Raw genomic sequence first — 17161 nt, 5'->3', positions numbered from 1 at the left:
CCTCCCTATTATAATTGCCATTCGTACTGTCATCAGCAAGTATGTAACTTGAGAATAGAAATCGCTGCATCTTTTAGGCGCATCAATATTACATAGTTACATCCCGAGCTAATAAAAGGAAGGTAAAAAAAGTAAAATTGCAAAAGTTGCAAAATAAGTATCTGCAGCGGATATTCTGCATGCTGCCTTTTTTATTTCGTGGTACGCTTTCGAAACTTCGGAGATATGTTTTATTTGATGCCAGCGTCCATTGCCTCTAATAAGCAAATTCTATTTGAATTAGTAAAAATAAAAATAGTAAAAATAAAAAAAATCAGTAATATCGGTACTTTTTCGCCAAAATAAACGTGTTAAGTCTAAAATTATTCATAGAATTAATTTATTTTTAATTGTACTTGTTTCTGGAACTGCATTGATTGAAATTAATGCAAGAAGAATGCTGTAGCATTTTTTTTATTTTTTTATTTATTGATTTAGTCTATGAAACAATATTTCATACAGACTAGTAGATAAATGGTTTTGCTAATGCTAGTACAATATTAACATTACAAAGTATTGTGAAGGAGATTTAAAAAAGCTTGTTTTGTCATAGAGAAATCAATTATGATTCTTTCCGATAATATATTAAGTTCTCGCATAGATCTCGCCAAGGGAGCATTACTGGAAAATCTTGTCTTGACTTTTCCCAAGTAAAATGGATAAGAGACTCGAAAATTGCGCCTGGGTACATTGAAGCGTATCCGTTCCAAGAGATAGATTTTGTGCCGAGATAAGGAAGTGACACTGAAAAACAACTCGTGTAAATGCAAATATGTATGTATGTACATTAGCGTGGGCCGAAAATCCGCTTTTTTAGAATTTTGATTGGTAATAGCAAAAATATGGTTCACTATGCTCTAAAAACAATCTGTGCGAAATATGACAATTTTTGGTCAATATCTTAGGCTCGCGCAAGTCCATCAAAGTTCAAATGGCCCAAAAAATAAAAATTAATAAATAAATTAAGTAATACATTTTTTACTAAAATTGCAATAATCTTCTAAAGTATTTGTCCTACATAATTAGGTATATGAACCTTTTTTGTAGAGAATCGAAGTTAGCTAAGAACAAATATTTTTTAGTACTTGAATTTTGATGGACTTGGGCAAGCCTAGGATATTGACCAAAAACTTTCATATTTCACACAGATATTTTTTAAAGCATAATGAACCATATTTGTGCTATTACCAATCAGAATTCTAAAAGGCGGATTTTCGGCCCACGCGAATACATATGAATTTATTTCGTTTTCTTTTGTATATACATATAAAAATGTGTATTTTAAAGTGCATAATCATCAGACGCCAGAAATTCCTAAAATGTTCCGCGGAATGAATTTCTTTGAATGCAAAGTATAATTACATAATTGCAACTAAAAATTAGGGTAATTGTAAAATGTGCACGTTTAAGTGCCTAGGCTTAAATGACCATCACGGTCTATGGCACATTTAAGGGCTCCGTTAGCTTTGTTTGACTGGACTTGAAAACTGTCCGATAATGAATCTGCCAAATGAGTGTGTAAGCGATTACCCAACGCACAGATTTACATGAAAGTTTATGTGTGTGTGAAAGAAAATGTTTATGTGCTACGTGGACTACTGTTACAAAACTTTTAAAGCAATCATGGAGCGTATATAGCACGATCGCAAATTTTACCATGGTTTGAAAGGATTTCTGAAAATAAATAGTGTTGCACATTTGCTTCTTTTCCTGTTATCTTGCAACCACGATTAAGATCCTATAAGGAAAGACATATCTTTACTGTTCAAACTTAAGAGCACAGACCGGCATTTCCTGAGAGCCAGGTGTTATGGCGGTGGATGGAAGGCTTTACAGGTGCATTGGTAATTGATTTGTATGAGCAAGATGGTCATTGGTATGTATACCGTCAACTCTCTTGGAAGGTTGTAGGTCGAGACACAGTTCCTTGCCAATTATCTTTCTCTATAACGCTGTGCCATCTTATTTAGCAATATACGTAAATAATGATCAAAATTTATCTCCTCCCAGCAGGGCTTTGAGCGAGCCTCCATGCTGCCTCTTGGTGACCAACAATTCTATTTGACATTCACTGTGGACGCGCCTAGCACAGCCGAATCCACAGCCCTTGATCCATGAGACGGCATCTTTAAACATTGCTTCGGAAATAAAGGCCATCTCCGGAGGATTGTGATTTCGTTTGCTTCTTCTCAGTATTAAGAAATTCAATTTACGAAGGAAATCGTTATTTAATTATTTGCAATTTTCTCTCGTCATTTTTAATTTTTAATCGATAGCCGTCAATCTAACCTATCTTGAATGCCGTGTGAAAAACTACCTTAACACGATGAACTGTACTAACTTTTTAGAATACTTTACACTATCCTAACGATAGTTGATCGAGTTAAGGTAGTCTTTCGCACGGCCTTCAAGATAGGATAGATTGACGGCCATCGGCCTATTGAGATGAAGTAGCCCGGGCCATCGACTTGCATAGTAATCGAATGTTGTCGAAAAATAGGATTCAAATTATAGAGCTACACGGTTTCTTATAAATTCATTTACCAACTCTGGGTATAAACTATCTGTTTGCGGGAGCCATACTGCTTATCATCACTGCTTAACTTTTATATACGAATGATACACATTTTATACTCTGGCTTATCATGTATAAGTCATTGACTTCATTGTCATCCGAGTAATTTTTCATTATTCAAAGGGCTTTTTATAACTCTTTATCTATAGTACTCCTGTGAGTAGAAATAATATTTCTTTTATTACCCTATTAGCCTGTTCACACTGTCATGATATTCTCTGCATTCAAACCGGGTTAAGGCATTCGCACAAATCCATATTTGGCGCACAATAAAATTGGTTCTTGGCAGTGATTTAATAAATTCTGCAATGTGCACACAAACACGTGCAAATGTATATCGACATGTGTGTATGTATATATTAATAAAATTATAGAACTCTTTTGTAGATATGAGATCGAATATTTAAAGTCTTTTTAACGTATCCTACGCATCTGTATTTATATGTGCATCGCGCAATAAATTTAATAATTGGCCTAGAAACGGCAAACTTTACGACATTTCAAAAAAGCATGCTGACATAGTCTCTACTAACTTCTTGTATGTATTGCTTTTGGCACATATAAATTTTTATTGGTGCCATTTAGCCTAGGAATTATGTGTTGGCAATTGTTGCACTACTAATTTTTTTATGGCAAAACTGATTTAAGTACAATACAAAAAAAAAACCAAAAACATTTTCTCATTTTTTTAATTGGAATCATCCAAGTAGTCTGCTTAATGCTATTTTGGTTTTTTTTTTAGGTTTCTGTTGCACAAACAAAAAATTTGGGTGGGTCTAGCAGCTTGATGAAATTACATACCACCAAAATTTGCTTGAGTAAATCTGATATCTTTGTACATTAACGGAAATTACTTGCTGACAAACCACCCCCGAAAGACAAACAACATTTTGCTGGTACATCATCATTTATTTTATGCAGCTAAATATCAATTAAATATGCCAGTACAAAATACTCGTACAGTGGCTGCAAAGCAAACTCGGACAACAGGAATTTAAAAAATAAACTCGAACCGTGAAAATAATTGTGATAATGAAAAATTAGTTAGTTGGTTCATATTGTGTCGCACAGTGAGGAAAAGCGAACTTTTTTGTGACAAAATTTAATATCTCGAGGAAAAGTAGTCTTGTTGAATAAAAAAAATTCCCTTGACCTTTTAAATGACGTTCAAAAATAGGTTTTCTATTTTTCCTGAAAACAATGTGGCAAGGACTTTTTAAACTTTAAAGTTGTAAATATACTATCACTCAGATACAAAATTGTCTGTTGTGAGTGCCCTCTACAAGTGAGTGTCAGGAGAATACACGTACCCCCAGCCGAGGCGGTTCCTATTTAGAGAAAAGGTAAGTACTTTCATGTCCTTATCCTACTGAACCAATGGTTATCCCAAACGAAACTGAGGAGATCCAATAGTTCCACCTCCTTATCCTCCCATCTTGCAAACCCGGATATTGGTGAATTGGTCATCGCTAAATCATTCATGCTTTAGCACAGTGTCCCGTGATGATACCAGTAAGGATTCATACTGCAGATCTATTGAGTGTCAGAAGGTCTTCCATATTTTTCCTATTATGCCGTGCCTTTCATAATCCTGCGATCTTGCAGTCTTCCCGTTTGTTCCTAAAGTCATTAGTAACCGCCATGTGCATTCATTAATTTTCCTAACGTAATCACTGAACGTTGGTAGTACAGCCATATCTAACCATCTCATGGCCGACTCTTCCCTCAAATGTTGCCATATTCGCGGACCCAGCATAGAGTGGCGTTGATACGATTTCCGATTTGACTAGATCAAATCTTAATGCTTCCAAGGCTGCTTAACTATCGTTATTATCTGGAAACATACTGCCAAGTAAAACACTAGCCGCTCTTCCTGTGGCGTAGATCTCTGCCTGGAGTAGAGACTGCCTCCCGTTATTTGCTCCATCAAGGTAAATGGAACCGAACAGGTATTGAAGTCCGAAACCGGTAATATAGTCAGCGCTGACTTGAATCCATTAATTTCATTCAGTTTTGCTGCATTCTACTCAACGCTCCCGATATTTTGAGTCATTGCCCCTGCCTGACTCTAGGGCTCTCCACCACACCAAGGACCTATGGGTTGCAATCATACTGATGACTCTGGTGTACATAACATAGTAAAGGCATCGTAGCCGAAGGTCATTTTCCACGTGTAGCAAGCTCCTGTGTAAATCATGTTGGGATGGGCAGGTGTCATTTAAGTAAATGTGTTATCTAAGGACTTCAGCCCAATCAGTCTGCCTTTGTTTCTTCTGAATACGCTGCAATGACTTATTGGCCTCCATAAAAGAAACGAGACTTCTCAAGATACTTTGTCTAAAGCTGAATATGCAAACAATTTTAAAATGTATAACCACAACTGTAAAATGTGTAAGGGTATTGCAGTAGGAACATTCCCCAGCATTGAAGCCGCAGTTTAAAATCCTAATCATCTCATACGATAAAGTGAAAATGAGATCGCAAACCTTATAACATGAGGATTTTTTATCGCATGCGATGAACTTTCAAACAGTGAGTTTTTTAGCTGGGTTTCACCATGAATTTAGTTGAAGTTGTGTTTTTCTATAGCAACACAACGTGGAATAATCTATTTTTGGGAATACAGTCATTTTTTCATAATAAAAAATATGCTGGTAAGAAATCTTGTGCGATAGATCGCTCACGCAAACAATTTTCTCTGAGATAATTGTTCCGCATGGCATGACACCCTATATGATCTGACCCATGGTTACCTATCACCGCCAATCCTTGTAAGACAGAGCTGATGTTATTCCCTAGGAAATACAAGACCTTCAACGAAAAATAGAGAAAAGAGTGAAAAAACATTTCTGCATGGATGCTGCTGCTCAGCAGCAGTTAGTATTTTCAATTATTTTAAATCTATTCCAAAAAGTCCCCTTTAAAGTCCAGCATCCGCGAAACCCTCAGTTTTTGCGTTACCTGCCATTGAAAGTTTGCCTGATTGGCTCTTATAGCTCTATTACACAGTAGGAATCTAGCTAATAGAACGGTTGTAAAACTTGTTGCAACACTAAAGGCGGATTCATAATTTTAGTTCAGAACTTTTCTGCCATGTACTTGTTGTTGCGTTTCTCTCTCAAAGAGAGAAATATAACCACAACCACATGGAAGAAAAAGTTCAGAACTAGAACGATGAATCCGCCTTAACCTCCAATGATTATATCTTTTCGATTCCAGAAAAAAAACGACTTACAAAAAGAAATGATGGGGTCGAGGGTGAGATTTTTGTAACAATTTAGGAATCGTATGTGCAAAAAAAAAAGATATGTATCTATCACTAATTCTTTTTTTTTTCATCATCTTCAGGTTTAGTTTAGTGATAAAAGAACGTTGCACTTTCTCACTGACGCATGTAAGTATATGAAGTATGTTTGAAGGCACCTAGGAGAAGAGCTGCTTGCTTAGTACATTCAGCATTAATCGGTTGTGGTATGGAGAGCTATCAGTTCAGAAGGACCGGGGCCTCTTTACTTCGTGGAAGATGTTATGATTCAGAAACAATATTTGAAAACACAGAGAATAATGAAAATTCCTCCGTAACCGCAGCTCAGGAACTCTTCAATTTGAGTGTAACGAATACAAATACGAATATATACGGAAACGAAAACAAATAGTAAGAGCAACCGAAGACTAATTGAAAGACCAATGCACGACAAAGACTCTTACGAGAACGAGTAAGAAGGCGACTGCAAATATGAAGACGAATATAAATAGAGAATGAACACGAACGCAAAGGCGAGTAGGAAGACGAATACGAAGAATATATAAAGGCGTATATACACATAAACACAAATACAAATACGAAGATGAATACAAACATGAATATTAAGACGAATGCGAATGCGAATGCGAATGCGGAGGCGGGTTGAAATATGAATACGTAGACCAACCGTAGACGCATTTGGAGACGAATTCGAATTCGGAGATGAATACGAAGACGCCGACGAAGATAACGACGAACACGACGACAATGCGAAGAGGAAAACGAAAACTAACATTAGGGCGAATACGATCTATAGAAGTTGCGGTGGTACCGGGGAGATCAGTACATTGATGGTAGGAGGATTAGTGGGTTAAAGTCTCACATGAGAGGATTGGGGTTTAGGCTTTCGATGCTTCCTCCTCTGAAAAAAAATAAAAATAATAATAATAAAAATGCGAGGACTAATACAGGATGGCATAATGAAGGGACGACTAAGAATACGAAGAAGAATAGGACAACGAATACGAAATGGAAGATTAAGTATTTAAAGTAATCCTTTCGTTTTAACCACTTGTCTTTGGAATCGATCATTTTTCAAAATGAGATTTAAAGATACGCAATTTCTCCTACAAGTAAGGATATGACAAAAAATAATGAGCCTATTCATTTGAAGTGGGGTGTATTATTCAATGAGCCGGAAAATTATATTTCATGGTAAAAAAATGTTCCAAAAAAATCGAGGCCTCCAGCATAATCTCGCATAACTTCTCCACAATTGAAAGTCAAGTGATACATTCTAGCAATTAATGCTCGCTGGATAAGACATTTGAAACTTTGTTTGCCCTTATGACTACTTCATCGAGTGAAGTGACCCAAGTCATTATAATTAGGCGAAGGATTGTATGCAAATATTTACACATTTGCGTGGTGGAAATTATGGGAAAAGTTTCTTGAACGCTTTCAACGTGTGTATGTGTGTGCGTGTGTTTGCGCTTATGTGCATACAAATACATTTGCACGCACGCACTTACATTATTATTATTCATAAATTCGCAAACTAAGCACTGCACACGAACGAGCAACAACTGTGGCGACAAAAAAACAACAAAAACAAATAACGAAGAAAAACAAATTTTTTGATGAAGGGGCGCCTACTCTTCATTAATGGTTAAGTGAAATTTCATAGTCTTAAGTCCACTCATACACATACATGCATATACACATGCATATCCATGTAAATAAATTACAATTTATATGGCAACGAAGGAAGTGAGTTTTCTCTCTCTCTCTCTCCCTCTCATTCTTTCTCGCTCGTCTCAAAACGTTACAACGAATCGATACAAAATGTCCACGCATGTCGCCATTGCTGCTACAGCCACGAAAAGTCCTGCCTCATGGGTTCATGTCACGCTCATGCAGTTTATTTCGAAAAATTCAATATATGGACGAAATCCTACAGAGTACTTACTGCCAGCAGTTAAGACGTAGACGTTGGTTGTGTAAATAATCCACACATATATGTATATATACATATACATATATATAGATATTCATTTCCTTCGACACCAATTTTAACTGCGCTCAAGTAGCTGCACTGCACGGTCGGCTTTGTAAGACAATAAAGACAAATATACATATAAACATGCATAACATACATACATACGCATATGCAAGTGGCCTTCAGCCTCCAACTACGCCCAAATTTAATATTGCACGAATATACTTATCCAATCTCGTGACTACAGCAGACGGAGGCTTGCTGCACCGTTCAAAAATATTTATTTCCAAAACATGTTGGTACTTACTCGTTCTTTACATACATATATATGTATGTATATTTATAGCACGTTTTGATTATAATTATTTTAAGTTTATTTTCCCCCTTCAAATCACTGCAATAATGCCATTTTGTATTTGTGTTTGGTTTTTTTTTTGTTTGCTTTTTGTCGAATTATTGATTAATTTTCCATTTTATTAGTCACCACTGCACACAGTGTAGTATCAATAGCGGAAAGTCATGTGGCTGCAACCACGCAACGGCAAACAGTCACACACACAGCCACACAGTCACACAATTCTTTTTGAAAATACTAGCACGTTTTCTGCATTGCAATTAATCTTTATAAGCCAGACGAAATTGGGCGACTTAAATACTATGCCTTTAATGACGTATTTATATAGGGGGCACAGTTGACCGCTGAAAAGAGGAGGCCCTTAAACAAACACAAACACAAATACAAGCACACACATACACATGCAGAGAAAAAATTTGACCTAAATATTAACCACCTTTTATGCTTTGCTCGAGGATTTCGTTAGTTTTTTCCCCCTTATTTCGCCTGCTTCACCAAAATTGCAAAATTGTTATGCGCTGACTTTATAACATTTTCATATTTTTTTAACAAGTTTTATTTATGCCAAATTTTAAGCGAACATTTTTCGAATAAATTGCTTCGCTCACTCACAACTTTCTTCAATGTCCAGTAAAATATTAATCAAGTAAGTAATTGATATCACAAAAAACATGCGTTTTTACCTTATTTTTGTTGCTGCGATGCGCACAAAATTCACAAGACAATCGATTTGGGTTTTTACTTAATTGCACAAAATTTTTGTTTTTTTCAATATTTCACAATTTTTTTTTTTTTAATTTGTTTTTGGTATTTTCTTTGTTGTTGCTCTACATGCACTATACTATTTGGTTGTTTTGGTCATTCTCTTTTTAATTCTTCTTTTTTGAACAATAGGCATCCGCTTAATTTTCTCGACAAGTTAACGCTCCTTGACTATGCAATGCGGTCTGAGTTATTCTTGCTCGTTAAAATTATTCGCAACCTGCTACGAATCTATCTATCGACTCTCCAGTATGATGTTTTTGAATAAAATATGAATTAGAAAGCCAGCACGTATAGAGCGCATGACGTAAAGTGCACATGTGCACAGTACACGGTTTTGTAAATCCCACAAATTTTAGAGAAAAACACAGAGAGAAAATTTGCATGCCTTGAGGTAATATACAGCTGTGAACGAAGAAATAGTAATTTTGCGTTTGTCACTGGTGAAAATGATAAAGATAATCGAGATAGTAGTTCGAGAAGATAGTATGGACTAGTCAACAATATATATATTCAGTTTATTCGGGTAATATCTATCGCATGGGAACATATTTGTTCTTACCAGCAATACCAGGCTACTCCAACATTGCCTAAGTCACTGTCTTCATACTTCGTTCTCGTATTAATCTTCGCGTTCACCGTCGTGTTTATTTTAGTCCCTGTATTTCTATCTGTTTTCGGAATATACCCGCATGAGTTTTCGTATTCATATTCGTCGTCGTTTTCGTATTCGTGTCAGTGCAGTCTTTGTATTTGTCTTCGCAATCATCTTCGTATTGCTCTTCGTATTCGTGTTTGCCTTCGCAACGTCCTCGTCCTCGTATTCGAATTAATCTTGATATACGTCTTCTTGTTCGTCTTCGTATTTCAACTCTCCTTACTCCAAATTAGTCTTCCTATCTATAAATATTTGCTTATTCGTATTCGTCTTCGTGTTTGTATTCATATATCGGATCGTGTTTGTCTTCGTTTTCATGTCCTTGTTCGTATTCGTATTGGTTTTCGTATATACCTACTCGCCCTTGTATTCTTGTTCGTATTGGTGTGCATAATTAGCCTTCGTCTTTATTATCGTATTCATCTTCCTACTCGTGTTCGCATCCGTTTTCGTATTCGTGTTATTGCTAGATAACTAAATATCCAATTTCAAACAGTTTTATGACATTTGGAAAAGATTTGATACGAAGACATAATCGATGTTTGGGTTCTTTACGATGAATGAGCAACAAGAAATTTTAAGAACAGAATTTCCACCAGTCTCCTGGTGGAGATCTTCACAGAATAGGTGAACACATTCCGTAAAACCAACGGATGTCATCTGAGCCCTCACATAAAAAGTATTCCCGCTATTCTCTTAATTGAAAATGTCAATAGAGTACGGGTTTTTCTTTTCGATTTTGTCATCACAAATGTTTTTCATTGTTACTTTGAACCAAAACAAAAATAAGAAATTCTTATAGTTGGCCGTAAAAGTGCTAAGGCGTAACTTAACGAAGAGAGCGCGAGACTTTTGGGGCATGCGCCATGCCATACGAAAAGAGGTACTCTGAGTTTGTTGCTCTCAATATGCTTGGCATAATTTTGCTTTAAACAGCATGAATTAAAATGAATAAAGTACACTTAGTTACACTTAAATGCATTAGGGTGGCAGTGCTGTGGGACATTTGCCAAATAATTCTTTTTTGCGATTCAATGAAATTCAATTAACGTTTTTTGCTACACAATCGGCAATTAACCATGACTAGGTATTGGGTATAATTAATTAAACTGATTATCTATGTATTTAAGGATTTATTCAATCATGCCTAATGTCATCTTTCTCGTATTAAAAGGTGGAATAAGCGCTCAAGGATTATGGGTAGAGTTGAAGATGATTTATTAAAATTTCCTAATACACAGCCTAGAAGAGATTGTGTGACCGATTCCATTAGGTTTCAATATTCAAGAGGATACGATGCTAAGTGATACGCCGTCATTCTACCAACAAAATTCAACATTTCTTAATTAAATTGGGCTGGATGTGATGTTAATATATAACCTTCGATAGAAAGAAAGCATCTTTATCATTTTCCTTATACTTTTAAATTTCAAACACCTAACAGAGTAAACTAAACCACAGATATTAGCTCTGATCCAGTACTCCATGAACTTACAGGATTTTACTCGAAATTGCAGGAAGTTGCAGGAAAAATGTTCCCGTACTCCAAAATCCTCCAAAATCCTGTAAATGAGAGCGTCTTTTGGAAAGTTGTGTAGAGAATGAAGTTGCAAGATTTTACCCGAACTTTTTCTTCTGGTAAAATCATGAAAAGTGTCAAGCAATCAGTGGTTGACGTTTTTGCAGAAAAAATGTTTTTTTTTGTTCCCGTACTTTTTGTTGTTACTCACTTTTTACTCTCACTTCAGAGAGTAATTTTGCTGTTTGACAGTTTTACAGGTTTGTTTTCTTGCGAGCTGGGGCCTATTTCATAAAAGTGACAGGTGCGACAATTGTCGATTTTTCTATAAATATACGTTTATAGGCAACTGTGAAATTTTTTGGAAAATGACAGTGATAATATGGAATATTATCGACAATTGTGCTGGCAACTGTCACTCTGACAAAATTGTCGCGACAATGGCGACAAAACCAAATAACTCCGTCGGAAAGCTTTCACAGGAGAGTTTTGTAAATTTATTTATATGGTAATTGCGCGCATTTCACTTTTGCTTTAGTTTTCAATAATTTGAATATTCCTTAAAACTAAAATAATGCAAATGCAATTATTACATATCATTTACATATAAGTTTCATATGACTGGCGACAATTTTACCAACGACAATTTTAAACCTCGATAATGACAATTTGTCACTTTTTAAATGGAGTTTCTTATGGAATTTAAAAGGTGGTGACAATTGTTTTTATGAAACAAAGCACCCACCAAATGGTCGAACTGTCACTGGCAACATGGAAAATGCCTTTGGTTACAAAATTATCACTATCGCTTTATGAAATAGGCCCCTGGTTACCTTTACTTTAGAAAACAGTAAAAAAAAAAACACTTTAATTAAAAGAAATAAGCATGATACGTTGAGCATAAAAGTGAATAGCAAGCAGACAGTTGAAGCATGTGCCTGGTGTAAGTAGTAAGGTGAATTAAGGAAGATGAGATAAAAGAGGTGAGTTGAGTTGAGTTGAATCAGTTCAGTTCAGTTCAGTTGAGTTGCTGAATACCAAAAACAACCTTGAAGTGCATCGTAGTACTCTTGGCAAACTGGAACAACTTATTGTACACTGCTATAAAAGGATGTATTCCACTGTCTCCTTTTTCATTATACATTTCCAAGACATTCTATCATTGATAAGAGCCAGCTTAAAGGCATGCAATGCCAGCAGGAAATGTCCCGTTAGAACACCAAACAGTAGCATAGCGGCCCCCTCGAGGTATAGGAGAAACTCGTGAACTTGACTCCTGAACGCTCTGCAGCCTTATGTTTTGGCCCATACCTCCTGCGTGTTCTGGATCATGAACATGTCGAGCTCCCGTTTGATCGCTTGCCAGGGAATTTATTTAGATTCGCATTTCCGAATCCGAAGGTATACATGTATATGAACATATGTATCTGCGTAGATGTGACTTACTACTAGCATCAGCTCTCAGTTGACAAAGTAATATTTTTTGTTTATCGATAAACGCGCTTTAATTAGAGCAAAATCTTTTTTACTTTTGATTTACAAATAAATCACCAAACATTTTAGTAAGCAATTGCAAGCTCTTTTCAATCAAGATTTTGTAACACATACTTATGCTTAAGTTGCAGAAACCTCTCTGCATATGTGCACACATTTATGTACATTAGGCTAGGTCGCGGTAATGTTTGTAATTTTCAACCGCTTCCCCATTGTTTGGAACTATGTACATTGAAAAGATTTAAGCGTGCCGATTTTGAACACTGTTTTTGATTTGTTATCCGATTTCAAAGTAAGACAAATTTTTGAATTGGGGACGTTTTTAATCAATAGTTTTGTGGAAAGAAACAAAAATTTAGATAGCTGGTATTTTGGAGATCTCTACATCTCCTCATAAGACTTGTTCATTGAGTTCACTGGGATTTTCATTAAAAACGGCCTCAAGCTCAATAAAATTAGTGAATCAAACTTTTATTAAGACAAAAAAATAAGAGAAATAAAAAATTCGGTTCGCGCCTAACATTTTTATTTGGTTTTTTAATGTACGTTGATTTTTTTAATTATAAAATAAATCAACAAACTTTCAGCATATTTTCTAGTGTGCAGTTTATAACCTATAAGGTTTTAATATAAAAAGTAAAGTTTGATGTTGCCGGAAAGTATAATTGATTTAAAATTTTATTTTTTTTTGATGGCCGTGTTGTGGCCCTTCTGCCATACAAAAAAAAATTTATCGAATTTTTAAGTATAGGGATCGACCCAACCTAAGGCACATGCTGCCAGCCAAACGCTGAAATATTTTCGTATTTTTGTTTAAATTTAAGGTCTTTGCTTCGATTGGCGATTTCGAGAAGAAAAAAACAAATGAAATAGCTTTTCGGTAAAAAACTTGGACTGCGCTTTTCCAGACTTGACCACTTCGTACACCAAACAAGCTTAGGTAAATTTATATGTATGTGTATGTACATATGTATATGTAGGTAGGTGCATTTAACGTGTTCAGAGCGTCGATCTTAGTTTCAGCCATTCCCACGCAAGCTTACAAACATACATACATACATACATACATATTTAAGCATATCCATTGAATGCCGGTCAGGCTTAAAAAGCGTCATGCTTGTGGCCACTATTCAGATACACATTAGATTTGCTTTAACGCTGAACGGAACGCCATCAAGCGTTTTAATAACTTTGGAAACAAATTATCAAATTGCAGTGGGCAAACTTCAAACAAAAACCAAACACCACGAATCATAATACATAAATACTCGTAATAACAAATTGGAAATTACACTTTTTTACCAAAATATTTGGAAAATACGTAGTGTGCGAAATGCGTTATTTGTGCAGCGTTCTTTGGCTTTTAGTGGCTCTAATAAGTTTGGCAAACGCCTTTCCGGATGGTGCACCGGCTGATACTTGTGTGAAACAACGTGCAAATCAACCGAATCACGGAAAGGCGCGCACTCAGCCTGCACACACAAATCCTTATGAAGTTGTTGCCAATTCGGAAAGTTTTCATCCCGGTCAGGAGGTTTCAGGTGATTGTAAATTTTGCTAATCAAACGTCAAACGAGATTGCTGGCATTTGAACACATAAAACAAAAAGTGATAAATAGTGCTACTAAAAAAAAAAAAATAAGTGATAAACTTTCCAAATATTTAACTATCCACCAAAATAAATGTTATGCGTACCTAGAGTTTGTCGGGCTGTGTGGCATCGCTTTTGACGTCAACGACTAGGGGCTCGTCTTCATCTTCTATATTTTCAGTGCTGTTACCATTCAATGTGGTGCTAAAGTGTTGCCTCAATAATTTAAGTACGTTGTGAACTTCGATACCTAGGTCACCATGGTACCTTCCGGAAGTCACCGCCCTGTAGGCGACATCTTTTCTCTCTGCAGCTTCATGGCATTCCTCCCAGTACCAGTTGTTCTTTCCAGTTCGCTGAAATCCGACTACTTCTTCGGCGGCGCATATTCGACTATTTGTGTAATAAAAACGGTCAAAATTCAGATATATCAACTTTACTAAAAGTCTCTTTAAAGCTACCAATGGACAGCCAAAAGTCCCCATTTTTTCTTCATCTTTGACGTACGAATAATTGGTTTTGTTGTCTGCTTTTTAAATAGCTGCATTTGTTTCTTGCTTTATTATTTTTTTGTGAACCAATCTTTAAAAAAAAAACTACTAGACATTATCGGGATTAACTTTTGATGCAATATTCTTATCAATCATTTCAGATGAGGTTCTTTGGGAAACTTATTTTAGTATAATTTTTCAAAGGAATATACATCCATTGGATTCTGCTATTTAAAGCTTAAATGTAATATCCTTGAAATGAGGTTTCAACTAAAAATGTGCAACGTCTAGTTATAAAGAGAGCTAATGTCAAATAATTAAAAAGCTGTAGCTCTGACCTTAATTAGGTAAACGATTGAGTATTATTAGTCAACTCGATGCATCGGTATTTTTTTTTTTTTTACTTATTGTAAGATAAATTTAATTGATCTGTTTTCTCATAAAACGCATAATTGTGTTTAAGTTGCGTATTTTTTTTTTATTACTTCGCAGAAAAACATGCCAAATAATTTTTAACAATTTTACTAAGCAAACATTCCTCAGGGCGATGGTACGTAATGAGCGGGAAATTTAGTTCCACTGCTCGCATATGTCAGTTTGTTAACAAGTGTTCTGTGTGAATAGGTGTGAGGAGATAGTCGTCCGAATCGATTTTTGGCCTCGGAGTGTACTTACATACATACATCTACATCACTCATGGGCACTGCCTTGCCCGCGGGCAAAGCTCTTTTAAGCTTTCTATACATTTTCTATAGGCGAGAGCAGAGTTAAAGCTCTCCCTGCCCATCGCTGATCAACATAAAAGACTACAAGCATGCCTGGCGTCTCGCACAAGATGATCGATTTGGTTTCACGAGTTTCGGGCCTCGATCAGCCCCAGTCCGTTACCGGACGTTTCGTCGTGTAGGCTAAATTTTCCGACAGATAATAGCGTCATACGAGTATTTTGTTTATACTCGTAATATTTTTTAGGTTATTATCTAATTTTGTTCACGAGGAAAAATCTTTCTCCTTCTTCTAGCATTTTTTAAATTTTGAGTTATGACATTTNATTTTACTAACATGCAAACATTCCTCAGGGCGATGGTACGTAATGAGCGGGAAATTTAGTTCCNATTACTTCGCAGAAAAACATGCCAAATAATTTTTAACAATTTTACTAAGCAAACATTCCTCAGGGCGATGGTACGTAATGAGCGGGAAATTTAGTTCCACTGCTCGCATATGTCAGTTTGTTAACAAGTGTTCTGTGTGAATAGGTGTGAGGAGATAGTCGTCCGAATCGATTTTTGGCCTCGGAGTGTACTTACATACATACATCTACATCACTCATGGGCACTGCCTTGCCCGCGGGCAAAGCTCTTTTAAGCTTTCTATACATTTTCTATAGGCGAGAGCAGAGTTAAAGCTCTCCCTGCCCATCGCTGATCAACATAAAAGACTACAAGCATGCCTGGCGTCTCGCACAAGATGATCGATTTGGTTTCACGAGTTTCGGGCCTCGATCAGCCCCAGTCCGTTACCGGACGTTTCGTCGGCAGATAATAGCGTCATACGAGTATTTTGTTTATACTCGTAATATTTTTTAGGTTATTATCTAATTTTGTTCACGAGGAAAAATCTTTCTCCTTCTTCTAGCATTTTTTAAATTTTGAGTTATGACATTTTTCGAGCACGCGAACGCTAAGTATTTATCTGTGTAATGTATAAATTGTTTTGCAGTTTTGATTTATCCTCTTGAACATCAGGCCACCTTTAGAGGATTCTTCCTACAAGCTCGTGATGCCAACTCTAACGAATGGATTGGTGAATGGATACAAAGTGAAAATACCAAAACTATTCCAGAATGCTCAGCTATCACACATTCAGACAATCGTGACAAATTGGGTGCGAAACTTATTTGGAAGGCGCCACAAAATAAGCGTGGACGCGTTTACTTTACGTAAGTATTATATTCCTTAATTACATACATATTTATTTACATACTATATATACATAAATATATATACACAAATGCGAAATCTACGAATTGCGGTAAATATTGTGGCATACACACATTCGCCTGGTGGAAAAGATTTAAAATTAAAAACAAATAATATAAAAAAAAAAAACTTTTTAATATACAACGCTTTTATAAATGGACTAAAAAGTAGAAAATAATATTTCTCAGTCCCATAGAATTTGTTTTGATAACTTTTGATTTTGAAATTTTAGCAAAAGTCGTTACAACCAACTTATGAGATTGAAAATGAAAAGCGTGGGGCGCATATAATAGCCACCTGAATTGATATGAAGGGTAATATATGTTCATATGTATGTGGATATATGAATATGGACGCTTAAAATCGATCTCAAATTTGTACTTTCGCTGAAGAAATTTTAGGTCTATGTTATGTAGTTTGCCTATTGTCAATTAAATATAATGCTTTGTATT

At 35.8% G+C, this 17161-nt stretch overlaps 2 protein-coding genes across 8 annotated transcripts in view; one reads left to right on the top strand and one right to left on the bottom strand.

Annotated features, from left to right (window-relative positions):
* jus (EB domain-containing julius seizure protein) overlaps window positions 1-9235 on the bottom strand; it is a 29769-nt gene extending 20534 nt beyond the window's left edge. For 4 of the 7 annotated variants that reach the window (XR_001848296.1, XR_001848291.1, XR_001848292.1 and 1 more), the window contains exon 1: window positions 8896-9235. The gene's annotated coding sequence lies outside the window, so the exon portion shown is untranslated. Of the gene's footprint in view, window positions 1-7827; window positions 7978-8164; window positions 8601-8648; window positions 8874-8895 lie in introns of those variants that run through there. The other 3 variants (XR_001848294.1, XR_001848295.1, XR_001848293.1) reach the window with 3 other exon arrangements.
* Window positions 9236-13978: 4743 nt separating this feature from the next.
* Window positions 13979-17161, top strand: part of LOC108367768 (putative defense protein 3) — a 9990-nt gene continuing 6807 nt past the window's right edge. Inside the window, exons 1-2 of the mRNA XM_017622465.1 lie at window positions 13979-14186; window positions 16450-16669. Of these exons, the coding sequence (XP_017477954.1) occupies window positions 13979-14186; window positions 16450-16669 (428 nt within the window). The remainder of the gene's footprint in view (window positions 14187-16449; window positions 16670-17161) is intronic.

Source organism: Rhagoletis zephyria, unplaced genomic scaffold (assembly GCF_001687245.7).
Source record: "Rhagoletis zephyria isolate East Lansing unplaced genomic scaffold, Rhagoletis_zephyria_1.1 Rzeph_scaffold_02806, whole genome shotgun sequence".
Lineage (NCBI taxonomy): Eukaryota > Metazoa > Arthropoda > Insecta > Diptera > Tephritidae > Rhagoletis > Rhagoletis zephyria.
This window is presented reverse-complemented; position numbering and strand designations above follow the sequence as displayed.